Consider the following 23,588-nt stretch of genomic DNA (forward strand, 5'->3'; position numbering starts at 1 on the left):
CATGAACTGTCCTCCAACATCACCAGGAGGGCTACAAGTTCACCATCCCAGTTTGGGGAAGAGAGAGCTTTTTGCAGGTAGGCAAACGTGGAGTTCTCTTCATTTGAGATGAATAAGGAGAACACTTATTGGAAATTTGTCTTTATTGTTTTAAAGACCTGGCAAAGGAACAGGAAGATAATAGTTATAGGGAAAGTAAGGAAAAGGGATGGAACAAACTGAGGGGGAGAAAGTTTTAGAGGACATCGTGAGCCTCCCTGGGCCTTCAGGATTTGGGGTGGGGGTGGAGAGAAAAAGATGATAAATGACATTAACATAAATAAATCGTGGGAGGGGAAAAAGCAATAAGGAAGACCCTCTGCAATATTTTTATGAGTTGCAGCAGCCTGGAAACATCCCGCCCCCTCCATCTTATTTCATAATCGTGCAGAGCGACCCCCCCCCCCCCAACTCCCAGAGCCCCAATGCCTCAATTCCCCTGTTCGGGACCAGAGACCCGCTCGCAAAGCCCTTCGCTCAGGAGCTCCTCATTTCCAAAAGGGCTGCCCCTCCCTCCCTCCCTCCCTCCCTCCGGCGAAGGGGCCTCGCAGACCCCGCAACCCAGGCACGACCCCCCCTTCCTGGCTCTCGCTCGCCCCTCAACGCCAGAGAGGCACATACCACCACGACCCACCGTCTGGGACCCCCACCCAGCCCCCCAGCCCCTTCCCTCCGCGGCGGATACCGGAGCTGCGGCTCATGCGCTTCTCCCAGCCCGCGGGGAGCTTCTCCTCCTCCGCCATCTTTCCTCCTCTCACAGCAGCAAAGCGCAGAGCCAGCCACGCCCACTTCTCCTGGCAACGCCGCCACGGTCCCCGCACGCGCACAATGGCTTCACAGGCCTCTCTCGCGGCAAGAGCGCTCCCTTCGCAATTGGCCGCTCGGGCGAAAGAGCCGCGCTCTGATTGGCCAGCCTCGTGAAGAGGGGGAAAGTCCCGCCCAGGAAAGGGGCGTTCAACCTGCGAGCGGTCCCAGCCTCATTGAAACTATTGGCAGGGGAAAGGCAGGACGGTGGCCGCGGAGGGACGAGGCTACGGCGAACCTATGATTGATTTAAAGCGCACGCATATGCACAGCCTTGTCCCCGGCATGTCTTGAAGTACAACTCCCATCAGCTCACGCCAGCATGGCCAGTGATCAGGAACGTATCATGTAATGTGATCGTATCATATCATGTGATCAGGAACGTATCATGTACACAGAATGTAAGCCTATGCGGCAGGGTCTTGCTATTTACTGTTTTACTCTGTACAGCACCATGCACATTGATGGTGCTATATAAAATAATAATAATAATAATAATAATAATAATAATAATAATAATAATAATAATAATAATAATAATAACGATGGGAATTGTAGTCCAAACATCTGAAGCATTCAAGAAAGCGATAAAGACTGATCTCTTCCGGCAGGCCTATCCAGTGGAATGTTAAGACGTTTTAGGATGTTTTTAACAATGTATATTATGTTTTAATTCAGTTTTATGTATTTTATATTTACTGTTGTTCCCCGCCTCGATCAGAATGGAGAGGTAGGTAAGAAATACATCAGCCCACGCCAGCATCGCCAATGATCACGAATGCTGGGAATTGTAGTCCAAAAATCTGTAGGGCACCGGGGTTAGCGACGACCAGTTTAAAGCAAGGGTGCAATTCTATGCATGTTTAGACTGGGGAAAGTCCTACAATTCCCAGCATTCCCTAGTCAGCCATGTTGAGGGATGTTGGGAGTTGTAGGACTTTTTCCATCTAAAACATGCCTAAGATTGTGTTTGAAGGGATATTTAAGGCTCACAACGCGTAGAACAAAGGGCATTGCTGCAGTACACAGGTAATGGGATGCAATCCTTTGCACCATTACATGGGCATAAACCACGTTGAACTGGGGTGCAGCGCTCACTTAAAAATAAACACTTTGGAGCCTGCTGCTTTTGTCTAGTACTGCCTTGGCTGATCCCAGCTGGGCCAGTACTGCGCAACCATGAAAAAGGAAAGAATAATATGTGCTCACATCATCTTCCCTTCCCAATGGCTCATTGTTAAATAGCATACAAAGCTGCCTAGTCCAAAGTCAGACCATTTCTAGACCAGCATTGACTACCGCTGCAGAAACCTTCCCCTAGCCTTACCTGTGATTCATCATTCAAAGGTCCTTGAAGGTGGAGCCTTGAGCACATAGTCTATAGGCCAGAGGAACAACCAACCCACAGGAAAATACTTACTTCGACTTGGTAACTCAGAATCGCTTCCTACAGCAGGAGTGGGCAGCTTATGGACCTCCAGATGTTTTGGCCTACAACTCGCACCATTGGCTATACCAAGCTAGAACCAACAAGAATTGTGACCTTCCAGATTTTTTGCCAATCCCTGACCCACAGGTGTATGTGCAAAAATGGCCATTGGCTACTAAAACAATGGTGAGAGAACTATTGCACAGCCTTGGTAACCCTGGCATGTTTGAGCTTTTGAGGTAATACTCCTATTAGATTAGCATATGTCAAAAGGATGGGGCTAAGCTTTTGGGGGTGCACAAGACCTTCAGGGTGGGCACAGAGGGTCAGCATGGCTATTAGCAGCCGAGCAATCGCAATTTCCTTCAGCTGAGTGACTAGCCAGAAGCATACCAGCTTTCCCTGCTGGGCAGCAGCAGGATGAAGCAATACTTAAAGCTAGCCTTCCTTTTACTGTTGTCTTCACCGCTACCAGTGGGACAAAACAGAGGCAGCAACTTTCAAAATCAGTTGTTAGAGGGATTTGTTAGGGAAATTCCACAACCTGAAAGGTAAGGAACCACTCCACAACTGAACCAGGTCCAGAGACTCCTTTGTGCATAGGACTCAGCTCTTACTTCATACAAACCGATGGCAGAAATTCTCTAACCATCATCCCCAGCCACATACATTTATAACCTTTCAAGCCCCTCCATGCGTTATACAAGAGTCCCTCCTCCCATCTTCTATTGATTACATATTTTCTACATTTTCCATAAGCTAACCTTTCTATGAAAAACAATGTTTCCTGTTATGGCAACAGTGTCCCCCGTATGTAACTTCTTGTGCTTTCAATAAGACCCCTGCCGAGGTCGACCAAGGATGTCTCCAGCCAGCTGTGAGACACTCCTCAGTGCCCATTGGGGTGGGGGTCTTGTTGATAAGGCTTGGAGGTGCTTCTATGTCTAGAAGAGGTGGGACTTGCTTCCAGCTCCAAGGCCTTTTCTCTGATACTTGGTTGTTGCATTGCAACCTTTCCCCGTGTCAGATTAGCACAACAGATGTGGGGGCAAGGATGTAGAGCAACCTTGGGCCAGAAGTGAAGACTATGCACTTTATTTTTCTTTGAGAAAGGGCAGAAAGGTAGGGGCCAGGACAACTGTGTGCAAGCTTATGTACTTTTGTTCATATTGGAATTGGGGTTTGCAAGGGAGTTCAGAGGGGTCTTTCAGATTTATCAGATTGCCATGAGAAGGGAAGGCCTGGGTACGCTCCATACAGCACATGCTGAATGCATACTCTTTGGATCCTGTTCTGTATTTGACTACCCCAGAACACAGATTACATTTGGAAGCAGGAACAAAATGGGGGAGAGGGACGCCAACAGTTAGGCCCTTTTTACAAAATGGCCTGTCTTGGGCAGAAAGATACAAAGGAAAATAAATTACAATGCCATTTGAGCTTTGCACTACCAAAAAAAAAAAAACCCCACCCTGGATGTGCTGCCTACCAAACAAATTATGCACCACAGTAAAATGACTGCAAATTTGCATGTTTTATGTTTGCTTGCTCTTTTGCATGCTCTGTTGAACAGACTATCCTGAATGTGATAACTGAACTTTAGCGAAATGTGCATTGTGGCAGGAAAGGTGTAACAGGGGTAAGTGAAGATCAGTAAGTAGGCCTGTAAAAAGCAGGACACTTAACTGGAGACTCCAGCAGGGGCAATGTACACTGAGCAAGTTCTTACTAAATACCAGATTCTCCAGGTATCACCTGCACAAATATTGTTCCTATGATGATAGGCTGTGGAGGGCCCTAGCTGTGATATGCTCCCTTGCTACCATCCATGGCAATCACGAGAAAATAGAATAGAAATTCACTATGCCCACAAAACACATACTGCCAGCTGCACAGAAATGGGGGGTGTGTGTGTACCACATCTGTTAAAGCTCTAGATCCCTCACCCATGAGTATGTGCCTAGCTACTCACTTACCAGGAAAAAAGTTGCATTGAATTCATTCGGAATTACTTCTGATAAAGCATGCTGGGGTTGGAATAGACCCAATGTCAGGTGCTCCAAGGCAACACTCCCTTGTATTTTTCTGCATGAAGAGGCAAGTAGATTCATCACTGGCAGTGCTGCTAAAGAGACGGGGCAATGCACACACCCAATGGTTCCAGGGCTCTCGCCCAACACAAATCCACCCTCCTCCGGCTGCATACACTGTTCATGGCCAAATTTCACCACCACAAGAGCATGTTATTTATTTACAAAATTTGTATACTGCTCCACAGCTGAATCAAATTCCAGAACAGTGAACATAAAAAAGATACGAAAATGAAAACACTATTATACTAAAAAACAACAACACAGAATGCCAATAAAATCATGGTCATCAGTCAAGGAATGCTTCCTGGAATAAGCCTGCTCCTCTTGGACTCTTCCCCCACCCCCACCGGGCAAACTGCCATCTTGGCCCTGTGGGGAAGAAGAAAGACCGAAGGGACAGGAGCAGGCAGAAGTAACATCAGGGCCTGCTCCTCTTGGAATCTTCCCCCACCGGGCAAACTGCCATCTTGGCCCTGTGGGGAAGAAGAAGGACCGAGGGGACAGGAGCAGGCAGAAGTAACATCAGGGCCAGCTCCTCTTGGAATCTTCCCCCACCGGGCAAACTGTCATCTTGGCCCTGTGGGGAAGAAGAAAGACCGAAGGGACAGGAGCAGGCAGAAGTAACATCAGGGCCTGCTCCTCTTGGAATCTTCCCCCACCGGGCAAACTGCCATCTTGGCCCTGTGGGGAAGAAGAAGGACCGAGGGGACAGGAGCAGGCAGAAGTAACATCAGGGCCTGCTCCTCTTGGAATCTTCCCCCACCGGGCAAACTGCCATCTTGGCCCTGTGGGGAAGAAGAAAGACCGAAGGGACAGGAGCAGGCAGAAGTAACATCAGGGCCTGCTCCTCTTGGAATCTTCCCCCACCGGGCAAACTGCCATCTTGGCCCTGTGGGGAAGAAGAAAGACCGAAGGGACAGGAGCAGGCAGAAGTAACATCAGGGCCTGCTCCTCTTGGAATCTTCCCCCACCGGGCAAACTGCCATCTTGGCCCTGTGGGGAAGAAGAAAGACCGAAGGGACAGGAGCAGGCAGAAGTAACATCAGGGCCTGCTCCTCTTGGAATCTTCCCCCACCGGGCAAACTGCCATCTTGGCCCTGTGGGGAAGAAGAAGGACCGAGGGGACAGGAGCAGGCAGAAGTAACATCAGGGCCTGCTCCTCTTGGAATCTTCCCCCACCGGGCAAACTGCCATCTTGGCCCTGTGGGGAAGAAGAAGGACCGAGGGGACAGGAGCAGGCAGAAGTAACATCGGGGCCTGCTCCTCTTGGACTCTCTCTCTCTCTCTCTCTCTCTCTCTCTCTCTCTCTCTCTCTTTCTTTCTCTCCCCTCCCTCCCTCCCTCCTTGACTCCTTTTCCTTGTGTGCCATGTCTTTATTAGATTGTAAGCCTGAGGACAGGGACTGTCTTTTTTGCTAAGTGTAAGCCGCTCCGAGAGCCTTTTTTGGCTAAGGAGCGGGGTATAAGTATGATAAATAAATAAATAAAAAATAAATAAAATAAAGTTTGCAGCTAGCCACTCCACTGCAAGTAAGAATTTTCTCAAAACAAATAAAGGAATCATTCATAAATTCAAAGACACCTGGTTCTCTAGCATCTATGTATAAGCAGGGGGACCAGCAGCAGCTTTTGCAGGCTTGTAACTTCTGTGGAAGGTACACTGGACACATGTCAGGTTATCAGGTCACGTTTATTATAAACATTGATATTTTTAAAAGACAAAAAACACAGCTTGAATACAGGTTTTCTGGTTTATTGCAATCAGGGATAAAATACTGCTAATCACAGCTCACACCACAATATAAACTATCAACAGTTGAAGTCAAATGAGAAATTAAGAACAAAATACCATAGAAAAGATAAGGGCTGCCATGACCAAATTACTGATAATACAGTTCTAGGTTCATGCCATCATGGATTTCATCTGAAAGTGAGGCGTTAAGGTCATTTCCCACCGGAAAGTATTCAAGTTTAGCGATTATAAATGGGTTGGGTCAGCAACTTCGGGGAAAACCCTACCAGAACGACAATGCTATGACAGATGCTGAAATTCATACTTCAAGTCTAAACTGTCAAAAGATAAACATCCTACAGATTCATTCTAAATGCCAATCTAGTCAGCTGAGTAGACATATATAAAGGCAGCAATGTCAGACTTATTTCACACATTACCATTTAAGGTATAGATGTAGAACTTCTATGCCAGTCAATAAAGGACAAGTTCAGAAGGTCAAGCGAAGATGTTAACTAGGGTTTTGGTCTCATGTAGAATTACCTGCGCACCAGCCAGCAAAGCAGGAAACCTTCCATTAACTGCCTTTTCCCATTTTGCCCAGATCAAGAAACTATGGTTAACAACTTCAGATCAAACCAGGATATTAAACCAACTTCAATCCATAGTTTTAATATCTTGGGCTTTTCCAAAGCTTTTAACCAAAGCTTCCTGGTTCGAATGAACTCGGAAAGTAGAGTTAAAGGAAGAGTTCCTGATTTGTATGCCCACGCAGGAGGGGCAAAGGGACCACATGCATAGATAAAAGACTCTCATCCATTCTATAGACTTGCAGTAATGCTAAAAGTCAACATTTAGATTTAGGTTGCTCAAACCTAGCATATTTTAGCTTAAAGCTCTTATTGCCTGTAACTAAGCCTTACAAGAGGCAGGGGGTTGGACTAAATGGCCTTATAGGCCCCTTCCAACTCTATGATTCTATGAGGTACTTCAACCTTTTTAGAATGGGGGGGGGGGACTCACAAAAGCCGCAAAACCACCAAATGATCAATGGTTGGGGGGAAAGGGTGTGGGGCCATCCGGGCTCTGTACCCCTGTACTAAAACCTCCCAGTTAACTAACCAATTGTCCAAGTAACAACATTGGGGCACATATACAGAGAATTTTAAAGAGGGCTATCCCCTTCTTTCTACTCCCCATGGCCCAGCCAGGCCCTTATTTTACTGCCAGCCCCTAGGATTGTTTAAGGATACAGTCTCCCAGTGACACATGGTCCTTGAAAATGGTGTACCTACATTAAAAGAAAGAAAGATAATTAGTCCATCTTAATTTGTTACACAGTTCAATAAAGCCGACAATTACAACATTAGTAAAGCATCTACAACAAACATTCAGGGGCAGGAAGGCTTTACGTGGAACTACCCTCGAGGATGGCTCAGAAACTTCAACTGATACAGATCAAGATTGCATAAACTTACTCGTTAGAAACAGGGAATCATATTAGTGCTGTTTTAAAACAACGACATTGGTTACTAGTCTGTTTCTGGATGTAATTCAAGCTGCTTTAGAAGGAATAGGTCTTCCAGCATATCTCAAAGGGTGACTCTTTCTATATGAGTACACAGAAACACCCCAGAAGCTCTGTGTTCCACCAGCTAGGGAGATTATATTGTGTTTCTCATTGATGAGAGGGGTAGCCCCCATCCCCTTCCCACCAAGATGTGAGATTCCATCTTCCTTGGCACACTCCGTCTCATCCTTTCAAAGTCCTTGGCTCTACCTTTTCTGTTCAATTTTACCTGGCAATTTTGGAGTTTTGATACAGTGCCATTGTTACCCATCCCTGTTTTCCTCATTGCTGAGGTATATTTAAATTAAGTGCTTGGCTTGATGTTATTGTTTTGTTATTATTGCAAATCACTTTGAGAACAATTTTAGTTGAAAAGCTACATACAAATATTGTGAATTGATCTCATGATTTAAGATCAATTCTAAGCAATGCAACATGTGTCCCGCTTTGCAGCCATGTGTGGTGACCTGGGGATTGTCCACTCTATGGATCAAATCTGGAGCCTCTTATATTCAAAGCATGGCCATTGAGCTATGGACCCTTAAAACAAGATAAGAGGGCTGCCTAAAATTCTGCCTTTGGGAAAAGACCCATAGGACAGTTCCGTTTCTCTTCCACTCACCATTTCTTTAGCACGATCTTGTCCCAACGAGTACCAGTCTGGGCAGCAATGAGCTTTTTCAGATCCCTAATGGTGTCATCACAGCTGAGCAGGGGTACGAGTTAAGGAAAAAAATGTCTCAAATAGAACCCTCTATCTCATAACCACTAAGCAGATTTCATCTTCATGGTGTCTATTTAGTCTACGCAATTGATTCCCCGGGAAGAGGATGCAATTGGGGTTGCACATATATGTACATCACTCTCACACACTTGTACATTTGCGTACACACACATGTACATTCTGGCCAGACGTTTTTGGCAACGTTTAACTATACATAATACAAACATTTAGTTTTGTTTAAAATTCCTCTAATACACATACATACACACACACACACACACACACCCCTTTCTCCATCTCTGCCCATAAAAGGTTTGCCAAAAAAAATCAAGGAAGAAAGGTTATACTTATACTTCTTCAGATCTTTTCTTCAGTCAACCAAAAACCTTCCCCTCCCTTAAACAACTTCACCCATTATCCCTTGTTACCCCTTCGTCCTGAAACTCTCTGCCCAAAACCTGTGCGATGCCATCTGATTCTCTTCACTACCCAGCTCAGGATTTATCTCCTCTGTAAAGCTTTTAGTTTAGCCATTTTAACCTTTGGCCCTCCAGATTTGTTGGAATTTAACTCTCATCAGCCCTAGCCAGCATAGCCAATGGTGAGGGCTGATGGGAGTTGAAGGCCAAAATATCTAGAAAGCCACAAGTTCCCCATTAGTAAGGATAAGCATAAAATAGATCTTGGTCTGATGGTGGATCATTGGCTGATTCCTGGTGAACTGCCTAGTGCCTGCAGGTTCCTGAGATAAGTGGACACACATGCACGCCCTGTTCAGAAGACACCTTAAACCACTTAACCACTATGGTTTAAGGTGTCTTCTGAACACTGCAACACAGAAAGCAGAACTAGGAGGACAGCACCTCCTTCTGCAATTGAAAACAATATATAAAACAAAGGGAACTCTTTGCTCCCACAAATTCCCACGTTAAAGGACCTCCACCAAAAGCAACAAGTCTTGTGGCCCCTTAGAAACTAACCAATCTATTCTGGCATAAGCTTTCGTGGACACCATCCACATCATCAGATGCATGCACTACCCAAAGGTTACTGGCAGCCTCCTACTTGCAAGCGCATATACCACACACACACACAGGTTGAGGGCTCACGTAATGCAAAGAGACTTGCTCTTCCCTTAGTACAGTTTCTTTTTCCTAAAGCTTTTAAAACCTGATGTTGTTTGGACTCTATACTGTTAGTTTTACCCTACCCTGTGCCTGTTTACCCTAACCTGTGCCTGTTTGCATTCTCTTCCCCTCCTTATTGCTTTACTATGATTTTATTAGAATGTAAGCCTATGCGGCAGGGTCCTGCTATTTACTGTTTTACTCTGTACAGCACCATGTACATTGATGGTGCTATATAAATAAATAAATAATAATAATAATAATAATAATAATAATAGTTGGCATACCACCCAAGCGATTCAGCCAAAGTACCACAGATACTGCGCACACGGACACAAAAGGGGCAGTGTGATGGACGCACCAATCCCATGAAAAATTCCTAAAGTTCCTCAACCACCCAGAAGACAGCATTGTGTTGGCACTGCCACTACTCACATCTCTAAGATGGTGAACTGGAGAGATATTATAAGCCTCCAAATCCACCCTATAAAGCACTCAATGGAAGACACTGGGGAACAGCACTTCCCTGTCTACCCTCTGCTCCTCCAGGGATATGTTTATGATTGGAGACAGAAAGGAGATGATCATCCCAAAAGCTACCTACCCAGTCAAAAACGAGAGAGCCCCCCGTTTAAACCATGCTCGTATCCCAAGGGAACAGTACCCACAGCAAGTACTTCCCCTGTCTAGTTCCCCTTTCTCATACATCGCAGGCTTCACAGACAACAGCTGAATCTAGGGCAGAAGATGCCACCTGGTCTTCCCTGGTGGACAGAAACAATAGCTTTGTGCCTTGGATACTTGCACTTCACTCTCACTTTCTTCCCCAGCCGATCATTGCAGACCACTTCAATCATCTTGATCTGACGCTGACACCAACCTGCGGAACAAGAAACTGCTGAGCAAGGAGACACCTCAGGCCTCCCACCTTTGGAGGTACTGTTGGGAAAAAGAGACAAGAAGGAGCGTTTGTGGGGGCGGGGGGAAGTGTGTGTCTTGTGCCACTTAGTTATAGCAGTTTGGGTATACAACTTTCCAGAGCACGTTTTCGAGAAAAGGGAACCTACAGGGATTGATTCTTAAAAGAAAATAAGTAATGCCAGGCATTCTACTGGCACAGCTTCGCCCACCAGTTTTGTCATTATGGGAAATGTCTTAATTCAGAATTCCTTAAGGCACAGAAACCAGACAAAATAGTCACCCTGTCTCAAGATTTTCCAAAGTAATTTAATTTCCCCTTTTTTCTCTTACAAATGATTTTACTCATTAAGATGCACCTTCTCTGCAGTTACGAGCAGATTGCAATTTTAAGCACTACCATCAATCATAGCAAACATGGTAAATTGTCCCAGATTAATTCTTAACTGCAGCTAGACTAGCCAGCGATATTTTTCAAGCAAGAGTCACTGTGATCTCAGGCAGCACCACTGAGGTCACTGGGGACCTTTCCTGGGCTGTGGGGCAGACCTCTCTTCCCACTCCCACCTCAATCCCAGTCAAGCAGTGATATTGTGCACTGGTTTTGGCTGGAGGTTTTTTGGAGGTACACCTCCCCACCTCCCCCATTGTCACTCAAGCAAGGCCTCCAGGCACATTCCGAAAGGCTCAGTTGATCCTTGAACTGGGATGGATCTTTTTCTTGATTGGTTTTTGGGATGGTTTGTGTTTTAATCTTGCTATTGTTATTGGTAGCCACCCTGAGCACCATTTTTGGTGGGAAGGCAAGCTATAAATGAAACAAACAGAATAAATAAAAATACCCAGTGCTGTAAAATTTCGCAGAGCAGATCCACATTGTTCAGATCCCCACTGCAGCTAGCCAATCGCATTGCTTTTTGCCTCCTCAGCTCCTCCCCCGCTACAGCTAATTGGTTTAGGAAGGAAACTAAAAAAAATTAGTTCTCCCCCTAAACCATGAAGGGGCTAAGACAACATATAGATAGGGTGACCATATGAAAAGGAGGACAGGAATCACTCCAGCTCTACTGTATCTAGCAAATTAGAGTGACTAGATGCAAAAGAGGGCAGGTCTCCTGCAGCTTTAACTGTTGTAAGGAAGAGGGAATTTCACCACATGCATATATACAAATGACACCTGTTGAAATTCCCTTTTCTATACAACCGTTAAAGATACAGGAGCCCTGTCCTCCTTTTCATATGACCAACCATTTTGAAAGGCTGTCTCTGGTGGTACAGTCCATCCCATGTCTATAACATAGGAACCAGGCTACTGAATCTCTTTTAGGTAGAGAGGTTTTAATCTAGTGGCAGCAGTTAAAAGCTTTTATAGCTGAGGCAGCACTGCTTAGTAATGAGATCTAATTGAGAACTTTAATATAACAGTGGCAGTGAGTTCTATAGATCCAAGCCTCAAGGTTAATTTTAAAAAACAAAGAAACATATGTGGATACCCCACATGCTATTCCAATGCATCTAGTTACAGTGGAGGGATAACCTACAGTGTTTTTTCACATATGGTTTTTTGATTGGAACTATATTAAATGACTGCTACAGCATCTAACAAGAACAAGCACAGAAACACAGGGTTCTATAGAACAAAACCCAAACTGTCAGGAATGCACATTTTCCTCAATTATTATGATATGGTGACTCAACTCAAGTATTGGGAAACTGAGCATAAATGTCTATCAGTAAAAGATACTCTAGGTAATTTTAATAAGGAATGGGCTAGGAATCTTACAAAGAGGATTAAAAAACATTTTCCCTCATGTCTTCATTATTTCCTTACATTTATAACTCTAGTCTTCCTAATAACTACCCTATTTCTTCTATTCTAAGACACACTTTCCCCCCATACAAACTTCTCTAAAAATGGGGTGCGTCTTAGGGGTTTTTTTCTGTTGGTGGTACTGAAATTAGTGTGCGTCTTACAATCAATGGCATCTTACAATCGAAGAAATACGGTAGTTAAATAGTTATTAGAAATCTGGGGAGCGTAACAGCTGGATAACCATATATTAACACCCTGTCTTAAAATCTAAAAGAAAATATTTCATAATCTAAGTCTGTTCAATTTGGTGTGGGGTGGGGGTAGAAAACAAAAACACTCCACAGGAAAAAAAATGGGCTTATTTCCATTTATTTTCCAGGCCTTGATATTTCTAGTCAAGGGAGAAAAGGCATTAGGAGGAGGATTAGACAGGTCAGGGGAATCCAGACCAGACAACTATCAGCTGTGGCATGTTCTGGCTCTCCCGGCTGGCGGATGGGGAATATTCCTCAGCCCTGCGGATTTCAGAAGCCCCCTTACACACCATTTCCCCTGTGGCTCTTGTAAACAACAACAACGCAGATCCGCCACAACCTGCCTACTCCTCGCCTAAAGGACACTCTTGGCTCTCAGAGCTCTGGCTGACAGAGGGACTAAAACACTGGCAGTGGAGGAGGCAAAGCCCAAAGGCCGGATGCTGGAGATGCTGGCTCAAGAACCCTTCCCAGGCAGCCATACAATTACATTGCAGTGGCATTCAGCATAGAAAGATGGAAACCTTTTTAATCATGGGAACTGCCATGCAACTCCACGGTCTAGGGCTGCGAAATGCCCTCTTAAGAACATAGGAGGAGCCCTGCTGGATCAGACCAAGGCTCCATCTAACCCAGCACTCTGTTCACACAGCCAGCCATCGGCCAGGGACCCACAAGGCAGGACATGGTGCAACAGCACCCTCCCACCCATGTTCCCCAGCAACTAGTTTTTTTAATAGGCTTCACGATCTTCTACTATTAAAGGCGCGGGCGCCCTGTTCTGTTTCGCATCTGGCTAGCCTAGGCAAGAAAAGGCTTTGTCGACACGATTTAAAATGGATTAAAAAGCACGGAGGGGCGGAGAAAATGTGAGGTTCCTATTTGATAATTCCGGATTAACTAACCCAGTTAAAGAGAAGAGCTCTTGGGCGCTTGCCAGGCGCTTGGAATCCTCCCCCAACTCTCGGGGCCCACTTCTCCTGCCGCCCGTAGAATAATAGATAACCACCCCTAGGAGAGGACCCGCCCTCCCAGGCTTCCAGAGAAGAGGGAGGCCGCAGCCGCCATCACCTACCTCAACAGAGGCTCGCTCCAGCGCAGGAGTACCCTGACGCTACCTGGATTCGGCCCGCTCCGGAGTGCCGTTCTAGGAATACTTCTGAAAGGCCGCGAGAGGAAACGGAAGTGCCTCCTTGGCCCTCCCGCGGAAACGGAAGCTTTGGCCTTCGTCAAATGCTCCAGTTCCTAGAGAAGGCGGAAGTAGGAAGAAGAAACAGTGAACAGCGACGATGTCGGCCCAAAGCCTCTCCGCTCTCCCAGACTCGCTTCTGCTGCAGATTATGATGTGGCTGCCGCCTCGTGACCGGTTGGGCGGGGCCAGGTGGGTGATTAGATTCCTCCCCCCTCTCCCTTCAGTTCCATGGTCTTTCCTCTTCTTCCCTGTCCCCCCCCCCTTTTTCTACACCGTGGTTCGGTCTATCGTGTGTTCATCGCAGTGAGCGAGTGTGGTGTAGTGGCTAGAGTATCGGACTGTGTGAGTCGGGAGATCCGGGTTCTAGTCCCCACTCGGCCATGGAAACCCACTGGGTGACTTTGGGCCAGTCACACATCTCAGTCCAGCTAAACTACGCTCACAACTACTGCTCCCAATTGAACTCTCTCCGAGTTTAAGACAGCTAAAAAGACTAGCTTCTTCCGGCAGGCCTACCCAGATGAATTTTAAGGTGTCTGATTATTATAGTAGAGTGGCTTTATGTTTTTAGTCAGTTTTATGCATTTGAATTATATGGTATTTTTGTATTAAATGTTGTTCCCCACCTCGATCTAGAGGGAGAGGCGGTTAAAAAATACTTATTATTACCATCCTGCCTGGGAGTGCCTGTTGCAGCAGCTGTTAATTATATTATTATTATTATTATTATTTCACATGCAGGTTGACAATGAAATTTTAATTAATTCATAAATTTCTAGCCCATCTTTCTACCAAAGAATGGTACTCAAGGCAGCTAACAATAACAACCGTATTAAAGCAAAATCTCAATTAAAATTTAGCATAAAACCAATTGAAATATGTGATTAAAATATAACTGTTACAGTAGCAGCAGCAGCCAATTAAAAACAAAATCCCTTCAGCAGCTGACCAGTTTATATGCCAAAGCCCTGCCTGAATAAAACCATCTGTGCTTGCCAGTGGAAGGACCACAGAGAGGGAGCCAGTCCTGCCCACTCCTACAGATGTTATTTGTATCACTTTTTTTCCCCCACTTGGCAACAAGCTATAGGATTTTCCCTTGTGTGAGCTGCCACAACTGCATTATGAGGGTAAATGATAGTTATTCCCATTTTATAGGTGGGGAAGGGGCCTGTGGATGGCCGTTGGGAAGCAAGCCCCGCCACGTTCAATGCTGTTCCCAAGGTAGTGTGTCTAGGATTAAACACAAGGAGTTTGCAGGGTGGCAATGGGTAATCCTCATTGCAGAGGCAACGTGGCCTTTCCAGCAGCGATTTGGTACATGAGGCCTGTCCCCTGCCCGGCTTCTAGCGACCAATCAGTGGTCACCTAATGCCCAGGCTCAGCGCTGGAGTGAGGTCAGATGGTGGAAGGGCCATGGTGTCCTTGTTTTGAAGGGAAAAGTCAGGGTAAGTCTATTTTAGACTTACTATTTTAACACACAGCTTCAGGGGAAAGCCCAGCAGTGGCTGCAAGCCTGTGACTGCATCATATGACTGACACAATGCCACCGTGCAACCACCGCGAGGCTAAGACAACTTATAGATAGGGTGACTATATGAAAAGGAGGACAAGGCTCATTCTATCTATACTATATTTAGTGTAATTAGAGTGACTAGATGCAAAAGAGGGCAGGTCTCCTGCAGTTTTAACTGTTGTGATGAAGAGGGAATTTCACCAGGTGCTGCATGCATACAAATGACACCTGCTGAAATTCCCTTTTCTATACAACCGTTAAAGATACAGGAGCCCTGTCCTCCTTTTCATATGGTCAGCCTAATAATATAGATAGCTGCGAGTGCAGAATAGGTTGAGAAGCAGCTATATAGGAATCCCTTGTGATGTCAGGCAACATTCCTGTTCTGTCCACTCACTATTGTTTCTGTAGCGCTTTTAATTTGCTAAGTGCTTTGCAGGCAACACTGCAATGATCAAGTAGTTGTTGTTGTGCTTTTATTTATTAAAGCTGGAGTTGTCTGAATGCTAGGCAAAAAAAAAAAGTCCTACAGTTCCCAACTGGCCTCTCCTTCTTGATTAGGAAATAATAAGAATCAAGCTGCTTTCTGTTCCCATTCCTGTCTTCCCACATACGTGTGTCCATCTTTCTCCCACTTGGGTGCAACAGCTGCCACTGTGAAATACATTTCTATGCATTTCTATATTATTTATTTACAGTATTTATATACCACTCCCGATTCAAAATTTCAGAGCGGTGGACAAAATAAAGTAGAATAAAAACACATTAAAAGGACATTTTAAAAGAAACAAACTGCAAAATAAACTTACAAAGCAAAGTCTGATCCGAAACCAATCGCTTCGGAGGTGTTCAGACTTCTCGCAAAGCAGGCCTTCCTCAAAGTGAGCTGGTCACAATAATTCAGACACACTTTTGTGCTTTGTAGGGTAGCAGGGCTCTGATGTGTGCATTTGGACTACAACTCCCAGCATTCTCCATCAGGGGAGGGTGCAGCCAACAGGAATGAGGTCTCTCCTGCAGGAGAAAGATGAGCCCAAATATTGTGATGTATCCCACTATGAGAAGAGAAACCCCTTCTGGCTTTTGTTCTGCCTTTTAGGGAATGGCGGTGTCCCTAGCTTGCTCCTCAGCTACCACTGTGGAGTGCCAGAGATTGCGAACGGATCTGTCTTTCTTCTCAATTGTACATTGGAGTGCACCAGGATGGGGAAGACTGCCATACATACACATACGCACACACACCCTAGTGTAGCATTGTGCCACATATCTCATGATCTCCCTGACAGGATGCCTCCCTGTCTAGCAGAGTTTGATTCATCCTCCCCACTGCAGGGCCCTTCTTCATGCCCCCTTTTTCAGAAGGGGAGTGCATGCTGAAGATGGCTTCTCTATACAGGGTCTGTAGACGCTGGCACCGCTTGGTCCGGGACAAATTGCTGTGGAGACACCTGGACCTGACTTCTTACAAGGTAAGGATGGTTTTCTTTTAGAAACATCTGCAAAAAACTGCATAGCCTGATGCAAGGCTTTGGACTAACCTATATAAATTATGCAAATTAAATAATGTAAATGTTTAATATGATGTAAGCAGACCTGTTTAATTTTTATAGTTTGTTTTTATAGTATGTTTTTTTTATATAATTTTATGTACTTTGCTCCGGAATTGCCTTTGACAATGAAGGCATAATTGGGGGAGGGGGGTATTTTGCATAATTCTGTGATTGTCAATTATTTTAGATAATTTTATTCTGGGTCTGTTAGGGTAAAGGACCAATGCTACATATAGGTTGAAGGACAAATGCTAAGTAGGGCACAGAGGTTTTGCCCCAACCACAGGAATCTTGGACAACAATCCAAAACTCACTTGCTAGAGAATAAGCCCCTTTGAACACAGTGTGATCTTAATCCTAAGTAAATGTGCATAGGATTGTGCTATTGCATTCTTGAGTCACCTTTCAGGATTCCAGAAGCCGTTATCAACATTCTATCAAAGTATGTATGTGTACCCATAAAGCAGGGGTGGGCAACTAGTGGCCCTCCAGATGTTTTGGCCCACAACGTTCTTATATCAATTTTGCTGTGTAGTTTTATCCTGGTTGCGCTTTTTATACTGTATTTCGTAATTATGTTTTTAACCTGTTGGGTGTTTTATTGTGGTTTTAATTTCTGTGAACCACCCAGAGAGCTTCGGCTATTGGGCGGTAGAAAAATGTAATAAATAAATAAAAAATAAATAAATAAACATTCACATCAGCCCTGGCCAGCATAACTGATGGTACGGGATCATGGGAGTTGTAGGCCAAAACATCTAGAGAGTAATAAATTGCCCACTTCAGCCATGATGGGTGTTCTGAATTTTTTCTTTCTTTTAATGACAGCTAAGGATCTCAGGAAACCGAATTCTACAGCTAAGATCACATTTGCCCCTCCAGCACAGTCTTAGGCAGTCTGATCCCCTCCAGATGTCTTGGACTACTTCAAATGTTTGGGACTACAAATCCCATAAATCCCAGGTTGCATGGCCAGTGGTCAGGGATGATGGTATTTGTAATCCCAAACATCTGGAGGCGCGCTCCAACAGAATCACGGCTAGGACTTTAAGGGCCCCCAGGTTGTAACAATTCTAGAGCTGAATGCAGCCCTGCTAACCTTGGCCTTCATATAAGCACTGGCAGCTTCCTTACCTGTTCTGGAGTTGAGCCTGCACTCTGTTGTGTGTCCGGAAGCATGCGGCAGCCATCTCAATTTGGCTACAGACCTTCGCTATTGGCCAGTTTTATCTGCTTCATGTTTCATCTTACCCTATCCCAAAGGGTTGGAGTAGATCATAATATTCCATAGCAAGCCTTTCCTCACTTGAAAAGTTCACAATCCAAAGCACTCCTGCCCCCATTTTTGGATCTACCATGAGCTCACAGTTAAGCTACAAACTAGGGATGTGCTCCGCTCCGATTAGGAGCGTAGAAGCAGTAGCGGATTGGCCTGCTCCGCCTTACCCAGAGGCGGAGTAGGAGCGGACCGCGGACCCCCTAGAAGCAAGGCGAAGAGAAGCGCCCATTTTTCGGAGCTCCGAGTTCAGGCGGAGCGCTCCGGTCGCCATCTTGAAAACATTTCGCCATAGGATTGCATTGCGGCAAATAATCGCGCATAACTAGGTTGTTTTTGAAGCTATCGTTCTGGAAATTCTTGTGCACAGAGAGTCGTGGATGGGGGTCATTTTGAGACCACTCTCACCTCTCTGCGTGCTGTGGTTCACGTGCAATATTTTTTTAAAAATCGGGTCAACCGCGCAGCTCAAACTGAGTTTCGGCTTTTCGCCCATAGGATTGCATTGAGGGAAAGAATCGGGGATAACTGGGGGGGGGGGGTTTAAGCTATCGTTCTGAAAATTCTTGTGCACAGAGAGTCGTGGATGGGGGTCATTTTGAGACCACTCTCAACTTTCTGCGTGCTGTGGTTCACGTGCAATATTTTTTAAAAAATCGGGTCAACCGCGCGGCTCAAACTGCGTTTCGGCTTTTCGCCCATAGGATTGCATTGAGGGAAAGAATCGGGGATAACTGGGGGGGGGTTTAAGCTATCGTTCTGAAAATTCTTGTGCACAGAGAGTCGTGGATGGGGGTCATTTTGAGACCACTCTCAACTTTCTGCATCGTACGGGTCGCGGGCTAGACGTTTTTAAAAAATCGGCGGGAAAAATACCTTTTTCAAAGGGCTGAGGGGCAGAGTCAGCTCCCGGTCATGATGATCCCAAAGTTGGAGGAGGGCATAGGCAAAACAGGTAACTTGGGATTCTGGGAAACTTCTCTTTCTTCATCTGAACGGGCTTTTCCCCGTGTTTTTTAACACAGTAGCCCCACCAAATGCACAAACACAACCTGAAATCATATACTAAGCCAAGAATAAGAGATAGAAAAACACAGCACTGCTCCCCACCCTAACCTTGGGGAACAATTGAATCGATGTGGTGCAAGGGGATGAGCTCCCCTAGGGCATCTCATCGTGGACGTGCCCCCACTCTCTCCTGCACTGGAAGGCCATAGAGCCTTCCAAAGAGAGTAAAACGGTGGAGCAATGCCTATCATGAGTTGAAGTGAATGGTCACTTTTCAGTGGTGGAGCAATGCCTGTTCTGAGTCGAAGTGAGCGTTTTACTTCTTCTCGGAGCTGTGGCTGTCAGTGTCTTGAACTGGCAGCTACTTCCCCCTCCCCCGGGCACGTCCCCCTATTGCTGGTAAAAGACAGATATAGCCTTTTAAAAAAAGTTCTTCTTGTTGTTTATTGAGCAACACTGCTGCTTTTAATTCCACCCCTCCTTTGTTTATTGATTGATTTATTCCATTTTATATGCATTACTGGCTTATCCTTGGCTCACTTCCTTATGCCCCCAGAAATGCCAGCTGCATGCCTGCCTGCCTTCCCTCCCTCCTCCCCTGCCCACCTCGCAGGGATGGTGTGTGTGGGGTGCCCGATTTTCAAAAATTCGCCAAAAATCAGGGGATGATGGGATTGCTTTGAAACTTGGCATGCGTGTGTATATCCCCATGAGGTGTCATGGTGCCAAACATGAGGTTTCTAACTTGAACAGAAAAAAAGTTGTATAATTTTTTAGCTTTCAATGCAAGCCTATGGGGGGGGGGGGGGAAACGGAGCTCCGGATCCGGAGCTCCGGGCGGAGCGGAGCGGAAGTGGGCGGAGCGGGGGCGGGGCGGAGCGGCCCGATCCGGAAAATGGCGGATCTGCAAGTGAAGCGGAGCGGGGGGTCTGTGCACACCCCTACTACAAACCATACACCAATTTAACTGTCAAATAACATTGGGAACTGTAGTTCTGTGAGGGTGGTAGGATTTTCCAGCCAAGACTTGTCAATACCTTCATTAAACTTATATTCCCATGGTCCCTTGAGGGAGGCACCATTGTTAATCAGCTTTAGTGTAGTTGTTGTTTCAAGTACATCTCATTAAAATGAAGCAATGCATTCCCATTCCTGAGTTTCCAGTAAAGGACAAGATGAAATTTTGAAAGACTTCAAAATGTTGTGAGTTAGATTTTGACTAAGTGCGAAATGCACAGTTCTCAACCTCATCTAATGCATGTTTTACTCACTGAGCTGAATGGGCCTTTCTCCCGGGTGCAGGACCACAGCTTTGGAAACTTGGGCTGGTTGGTGTGGCAGAGATTGTTTCCCCCAATGATAGCCCTCCCCTCTCCTTACCGTCCCGGTCACTTCCATGGCTAATAATTTGCTTCTCTTTCTTGCCAACTTCACTTCTCTATATGCTCAGATATCCTCCAAGGTCCTCTGGCACCTGCTGCGGAACCATCTCCGTGGCAACCTCCAGACACTGAAGGCGCGGGGATCCCTCCACTCCGTCCGGAAGCAAGAAGCCTTTACCCCGGCACTAATGCAGGCCCTAGGAAAGCAGTGCCCCAGCCTTCACCACTTATGCCTGACCGAGGTGGACCTCCGCACGCTCTCCTACAGCTGTCTCCCCTCCTCTCTCACGGCCCTGGAACTGAGCTGCTGTGAGATCCCTTCCTTGTGGTTCCAATTGCCTGAAGCTTCTCAAGACCGCCAGGCCTTCCCAAGGCTCCAACGCCTCATTGTCCGGAACGTCCCTGCCTTCTCTAACCAGCACTTGATCAATATCTCGATCCAGGGCACTCTCAAGACGCTTGCCTTGTCCAAGACTTACCGGGTCACAGACGCAGGGATCCAGACAGCAGCGCCACACCTGGGAGACCTCGAGCGCCTTGCCCTGTGCCAGTCTGGCATTGGTGATTCAGCCGCACACTTCATCGGGCGCCACATGAAGCGCCTGCGCCATTTAGACCTCGGGGGCAGCCCTTCTCTGACGGACGTAGGCCTTCCTAGCTTAAGCAGCTTGCCCGTCTTGGAAGAGCTTTGCCTGGAATCCTGCAGCGGGCTTTCCGCAGAAGCCATCATGGGCGTTTGCCGGGCGCTGAACCGGCTAAAGCGTCTTGACTTAAGCGGGATGAATTTTGAAGAAGGGACTATCCACGTTATCCAGGCAGCATTGCGGAACTGTGTCGTGCAAACACGGTCTCCAGCACAGATCCCAGGGTGAAATCTTAGCCACAAACACGTTCAGCATTAGTGAGTACGTTACGGAAGGGGTCAAAAGATAGCAGTGTAGGGATGCATCTACTCAGCAGCTTCCTGCCCTTTCGTTGTAGCACTTCTGTACTAAACTGGAAATGCTGAAGCAGGGCAAAGCATGGAACATCAAAAGCAGATCCTTTCATCCTTCGGAGGCTTATAATTTGATTACTGTCTGATTTATCCTGGAGGGTGATGAGGAACCAGTGTTGTGGGGAGGGGAGTCTGGCCTCCAGGTGTTGTTAGACTGCAGCTCCCATGATCCTTCACCTTAGCTAAGGCCTACTAGGAGTTGCAGTCCAACCACATATGGGGGGCAACAGGTTCTCCAGCTCTGCAGTAACAAACACTTGTGGTTTATAGGCACTAGATGTACATTGGACGCATGTCCATGCCCGTTCAAAACCAGCATGCAAACCCAAGTCTGGAGACCCAAGTTGGTTGTGCAAAGTACCCCTATTCCACTGTCGCCCGTCCAGTCCTCCAATTACTGTTATGAACAACTTAGTAAAAAGTGTGGTCTTTTTTTAATAGGCAAGATAAAGTGGCCGTTGTTTGTACATCGAGAGCCTTATCAGTAGCAGATCCCTGTACTTCAAGACCATGCACTGCATTCTTTTTAAACACCAGCCTCTCCATCTGATGTGTCAGGTCTTAAAGCTAGCACAGGTAGGCTTTTACCTTTAATGAATTACCTGGAACCTGTGTTTCAGTCTTCCCCCAACCTGGTGCCCTCTAGATGCATTGGACTACCAGTCCCATCATTCCTACCTAGTATGGCTGTTGACCATGCTGACTGGGAGGTTTTGTAGTCCAACACATCTAAAAGTTGGGGAACCCATTGTAGTCTAAGATTATTTTTCCTTGTAAAGATTTAATGTGATGGTTTGATTTATTTTTGGATAGTAGATAATGCAATGACTGTACCTGGATAATATAATTACATTTGTTTCGTTTTAGCTTTCCACTAAAAGTAAGTTGCTAGATCTCATGACTGCAGGCTCCACTGAATACCCCTTCAGGCTCAGAAACGAGAACAGAAAAGACACAGGCTATCAAATTTCTCATGAAATGTAACCATCTCAGTAGGATGGTAGAGCACATGGTTTTGGCAATAATTTATTGTATTTTATATCATGTTTTTATACTGTTTTTTTTATACTTTGAATGGTTTTAATTTTTGTGAACCGCCCAGGGAGCGTCGGCTATCGGGCAGTATAAAAATCCAATAAATAAATTAATAAATATTGTTCTGGTTCATTCTAGCCAGCCTTATGCAGCAGCCAAGTTTGTTTACTGTATAATAGATCTCCATAATAACAAGGAGAAGCTGTAACATAGTAAATCATACAAAACCATTATAAACCATTTGTAAACTGTATATGCAGCTATTGGTGAGTTGTCCTTTTTTAGTTGAATGCATTTTAGGTTACAAGTTTCTTAGCACCTCACATTCACCCCTCTGCATTGGGTCCAATTTGTTCTCATCGGTGCCAGAGTGCTACATGGCTAAGCAAATAGAAAACTGGGTACATCTGGGTGGTTTGGCTTCAAATCTGACCACTGCCACAAAGTTGTGAGTTGTTGTCCAGAGATTTGAGAGTGGAATGTCATCAGTATGCTGATGACACACACACACGGCACCATCACTCCTTTTCTGAGGCTGTGGAGGTCTTAGACAGATGTCTGCAATAGGAAATTGGATGGATCAGGGCCAGTAAAGTGATGCTTGATGCAGTTGACCAGGGAATTGAGATGTGGCCTTTCTAGATGGATTTGCGCACCTCAAGATTTATGGCTTGGAAATGTTGGAACAGTCTTCCCCCAACCTGGTACCCTCCAGATGTTTTGGAGGGTAATGGCCAAAACTGCTGGGAGTTGTCATCCAAAACACCTGGTGGGCATCATGTTAGGGAAGGCTGTGCTAGAAGACCAAGCGTAGCAGATTGATGTTTAAGTATACCCTGTGGCTTGTAGGAGTTTGGCTGATTTGCCAGCTGTGGTCATTCCTGGAAAAATGTGAAGGGGGGGGCACTGTCAAAAAAGCCCCAATAACACCTACATTGGATCACTGCAATCCATTCTATTTAGGGCTGCCTTTGAATACTGTTCCAAAACTACAGTCAGTGCAAAATACACCAGCTACTCAGCTAACTCCAACTAATAATAGGGGAGATAGATTTCCAGAACTGCACTGGCTACCATTTTCTTCTCAGGCACAATTCAAAGTGCCAGTTTTAACCGGACACAGCTTAGGG

General features: G+C 45.8%; 4 protein-coding genes across 6 annotated transcripts in view; 1 reads left to right on the forward strand and 3 right to left on the reverse strand.

Moving 5' to 3' along the window:
- Positions 1-788, reverse strand: part of PIN1 (peptidylprolyl cis/trans isomerase, NIMA-interacting 1) — a 56,234-nt gene extending 55,446 nt beyond the window's left edge. The window contains exon 1 of the mRNA XM_063119287.1: positions 725-788. Within this exon, the coding sequence (XP_062975357.1) occupies positions 725-782 (58 nt within the window). The 5' untranslated portion in view covers positions 783-788. The remainder of the gene's footprint in view (positions 1-724) is intronic.
- Positions 1-23,588, reverse strand: part of CHCHD5 (coiled-coil-helix-coiled-coil-helix domain containing 5) — a 474,014-nt gene that overhangs the window by 190,466 nt on the left and 259,960 nt on the right. The window lies entirely within an intron of this gene.
- Positions 6,036-13,689, reverse strand: UBL5 (ubiquitin like 5). Of its 2 annotated transcripts, none has more exons than XM_063119268.1 (5): positions 13,578-13,689; positions 10,319-10,456; positions 8,289-8,372; positions 7,350-7,387; positions 6,036-6,288 (listed from the first exon to the last, which is right to left on the reverse strand). In XM_063119268.1, exons 2-5 carry the CDS (start codon positions 10,372-10,374, stop codon positions 6,245-6,247), a joined length of 222 nt encoding a protein of 73 aa, XP_062975338.1. In that variant the 5' UTR covers positions 10,375-10,456; positions 13,578-13,689; the 3' UTR covers positions 6,036-6,244. The 2 variants fall into 2 exon arrangements, with proteins under 2 accessions (XP_062975338.1, XP_062975337.1); XM_063119267.1 differs by having other exon boundaries at positions 10,319-10,397; positions 13,578-13,664.
- Positions 13,759-22,575, forward strand: FBXL12 (F-box and leucine rich repeat protein 12). Of its 2 annotated transcripts, none has more exons than XM_063119265.1 (3): positions 13,759-13,883; positions 16,607-16,679; positions 20,495-22,575. In XM_063119265.1, exons 1-3 carry the CDS (start codon positions 13,792-13,794, stop codon positions 21,296-21,298), a joined length of 969 nt encoding a protein of 322 aa, XP_062975335.1. In that variant the 5' UTR covers positions 13,759-13,791; the 3' UTR covers positions 21,299-22,575. The 2 variants fall into 2 exon arrangements, with proteins under 2 accessions (XP_062975335.1, XP_062975336.1); XM_063119266.1 differs by having other exon boundaries at positions 13,820-13,883; positions 16,136-16,679.

The sequence above is a fragment of the Elgaria multicarinata genome, chromosome 3, assembly GCF_023053635.1.
Source record: "Elgaria multicarinata webbii isolate HBS135686 ecotype San Diego chromosome 3, rElgMul1.1.pri, whole genome shotgun sequence".
Classification (NCBI taxonomy): domain Eukaryota; kingdom Metazoa; phylum Chordata; class Lepidosauria; order Squamata; family Anguidae; genus Elgaria; species Elgaria multicarinata.

What these genes read in the sequence shown, in the direction of transcription:
- UBL5 (XM_063119268.1), bottom strand. Translation starts at nt 10,374, where the DNA reads ATGATTGAAGTGGTCTGCAATGATCGGCTGGGGAAGAAAGTGAGAGTG. An exon ending in AAAGTGAGAGTGAAGTGCAA is followed by an intron (nt 8,373 to 10,318) that starts GTATCCAAGGCA and finishes ACCCCTGCTCAG; the next exon opens with CTGTGATGACACCATTAGGG. An exon ending in CCATGTGTCACTGGGAGACT is followed by an intron (nt 6,289 to 7,349) that starts GTATCCTTAAAC and finishes CCTCACTTTCAG; the next exon opens with ATGAAATCCATGATGGCATG.
- FBXL12 (XM_063119265.1), top strand. Translation starts at nt 13,792, where the DNA reads ATGTCGGCCCAAAGCCTCTCCGCTCTCCCAGACTCGCTTCTGCTGCAG. An exon ending in GACCGGTTGGGCGGGGCCAG is followed by an intron (nt 13,884 to 16,606) that starts GTGGGTGATTAG and finishes TTCTCTATACAG; the next exon opens with GGTCTGTAGACGCTGGCACC. An exon ending in TGGACCTGACTTCTTACAAG is followed by an intron (nt 16,680 to 20,494) that starts GTAAGGATGGTT and finishes CTATATGCTCAG; the next exon opens with ATATCCTCCAAGGTCCTCTG.